This window comes from Arachis ipaensis, chromosome B04 (genome assembly GCF_000816755.2).
Source record: "Arachis ipaensis cultivar K30076 chromosome B04, Araip1.1, whole genome shotgun sequence".
In the NCBI taxonomy this organism is placed as follows: domain Eukaryota; kingdom Viridiplantae; phylum Streptophyta; class Magnoliopsida; order Fabales; family Fabaceae; genus Arachis; species Arachis ipaensis.
This window is the reverse complement of record NC_029788.2, coordinates 127,292,891-127,295,656: the sequence shown is the minus strand read 5'-3', so window position 1 is coordinate 127,295,656 and position 2,766 is coordinate 127,292,891. Positions and strand designations below refer to the sequence as shown.

The 2,766-nt window shown below is 29.0% G+C and overlaps 1 protein-coding gene across 2 annotated transcripts in view; it reads left to right on the top strand.

Moving 5' to 3' along the window:
- Positions 1,107-2,766, top strand: part of LOC107638135 (homeobox-leucine zipper protein HAT7-like) — a 3,236-nt gene continuing 1,576 nt past the window's right edge. The window contains exons 1-2 of one of the 2 annotated variants that reach the window (XM_016341306.2): positions 1,107-1,620; positions 2,038-2,378. In XM_016341306.2, the coding sequence (XP_016196792.1) occupies positions 1,398-1,620; positions 2,038-2,378 (564 nt within the window). In that variant the 5' untranslated portion in view covers positions 1,107-1,397. Of the gene's footprint in view, positions 1,621-1,992; positions 2,379-2,766 lie in introns of both variants that reach the window. The other variant, XM_016341305.2, reaches the window with a different exon arrangement.

The window sequence follows — 2,766 nt, the reverse complement described above, 5'->3', positions numbered from 1 at the left end:
GTACTTTTATTTGAGAAATTAATAATGATTGATTTTTAAATCTTTCAATTATAAAAATTTTAATTATATCATAAAATCACAAATTTAAAAGGTTAAACTTTAGATAAAATAGATGAATCATTAATTCATTATACATCTAAGGTGTCTTTTAAAACAAACTTTTAGGTTTGCATAAAGGTTGTCATTTTTTTTGTCTTATATACTTATTTTTTTAGAGTAAAATGATAATTAAATCTTTAAAAATGTTTACCTTGGACTAATTTGTCTTTGAAAAAAAAAAAGTATCAATTAAGTCCTCTAAGATAACAAATTGTAATATGTATGTCCTTTTGTCAATAAATAGTACAAAACGAAATTGAATTATTCATGTATTTCGTTGTTTACAGTGGTGCATATCTCATTATTATCACATGAGTAGAAAAACGATATAGTTTTGGACATTAAAGCATTTCTTATCTTGAGTTTTCATATATCCTTTATCAACGATTTTTTATTTATCAGAAATCCTATTAAAATAAGTGAAATTTCGTTCCAAAAATTATTATTTACATTACTATCTTTCATAGATAGATATATTAGAGTAATTAACAATATATATAAGCATCACCATTAGGTTTTAGTTGATGAATTGATATAAGGACATCAAATGTCCACCGTTTGCTATCCTAAAAGACCAAATTAATAACTTTTTTTCTTTGGAAACTAATTTATCCGAAGTCAAAATCTTCAGAGAACTAATTATTACTTTACTTTTTTTTTTAAACTCAACAATAATTGAGTAATCTAGATGTTTTTTAATTATATAAATTTAAATAACATATCATAAAATTATTTATTTTTAATAAAAAAAAAACTGTATCATTAGTGAGTTTATAAAATATAGGATGTAATTTTGTCCTCCAAAATTAATCTTTCGAGTATACTTTTATATTTATGAATTTTAGTATATATGTTTGTCCATTTATTCAAACTTAATTCACAAACTAGAGTTTACATCCTAATAACATTTTGCTGTATTTTCAGTAAAAATATTTACTTGATAGAGTTATTTTTTACAATAAACATATTTGTTTCCTCATTTGAAAATAATTAGCATCTTTCTCGGTGAGACACAAAGAGATATATGTTGTGTTTGTGTGTCCGTATGTGAAGCTAAAAATGGGTGTGTGTCTGTGGCAGCAGTCTGAATCAACCACCACCACCACCACCATCATCATCATCATCATCATCATCATCATTCCTCTTTCCGAAGCTTTTGTCTCCAAACATCACCATGAGAGTGAGAGCCAACAACCTACCCTCTTATCATCATCATCAATAAATTCCTATCACTACTATATAATCAACTCAATACTCCCTCCAATCTTGTTTGCATCAACTACACTTAGCTACTAATCATGGCATTCCCACCACCACCTTCTTCACAAAGTGCTAATAATTTCATCTTCCACAATCATGAACACCAACCAGATCATCATCATCATCATCATCACCAACCCTTCTCTTCTAATTCCCTCAATTCCTTCCCCTCTTTGCCAATTCCTTCCCATCACCACTTCTTAGGTCAACCACACAACACACCCTCTCTCTTTCTCAAGATGGGTTCACACCAATTCTTAGGTAATATTTATATACTCATTCAACAATTTCAAAAAAAAAAAAAAAAGTTATATTCTAATTCATTCTTATTTTCCTATCTTATTATACCAAATAGTTTACTTAGATCCATTCTTATTTTAATCATGAATTTAACCAGATCAAAAACCCTTTTCCTCAAGAATTTCTCTAGACTAGGGATTTTTTATGAGTTGCTTAATTTTTTTTTAGGGTTGCTTAATTTAAAGAAAAAATATGAATTATTTCCCCCTTAATTAATAATTGATGATGTGGGCTTAATTTTAATTATTATGGATGGATCAGAACAAAATTCTTCTTTTCTTTTTTCTTTTTACTCTTAAAACAAACTTTAAGATACTTTCTCTTAATTTGTAGGGGGTGGTGGACCTTTCATGTTGAAAAGATCCATGTCATTTTCAGGGATCGAGAATAAGTGCGGCGGCGACGGCGACGACGACCTATCGGACGACGGATTCGGGTTCCAATTTGGGGAGAAGAAAAAGAGGCTGAACATTGAACAAGTGAAAGCACTTGAGAAGAGTTTTGAGTTAGGGAACAAGCTTGAACCTGAAAGAAAGGTTCAACTTGCTAAGGCCCTTAACTTGCAACCGAGACAAATTGCTATTTGGTTTCAGAATCGGAGGGCAAGGTGGAAAACTAAGCAACTTGAAAGGGAATATGAATCTCTTAAGAAGCAGTTTGAAGCATTGAAGGTTGATAATGATGCACTTAAGGTTCAGAATCAAAAATTACATGCTGAGGTAATCATATAATAATAATTCTCTTATTATATGCTAATAAAGAAATAAAGGGAAAAAAATTAAAGTAGTTCAATAATTCTTTCTTTGTCCTTATTAAATTAGGAGAATATTTAAGAAAATTGATAAATTATTTCCCATAGTTTATGTTATGTTATGGGTGTAACTAAATTCTCTATACTAGTTAGGTAGTTCCTTTTTTGGATCAAGATAATAACCATCCTGCTTAAAAATACAAATATGTTTTGAAAATTTAGTAATATATTTAGAAAAAGAAAAAAAAAACTTGTATAAGATCTTGGGGTTGGTAAAGCATTTATGATAGTAACTGTAAGATCATCATGATGAGTGGATGGCTCATAATAAACTAAAAATAGAATAATTGAGGCTT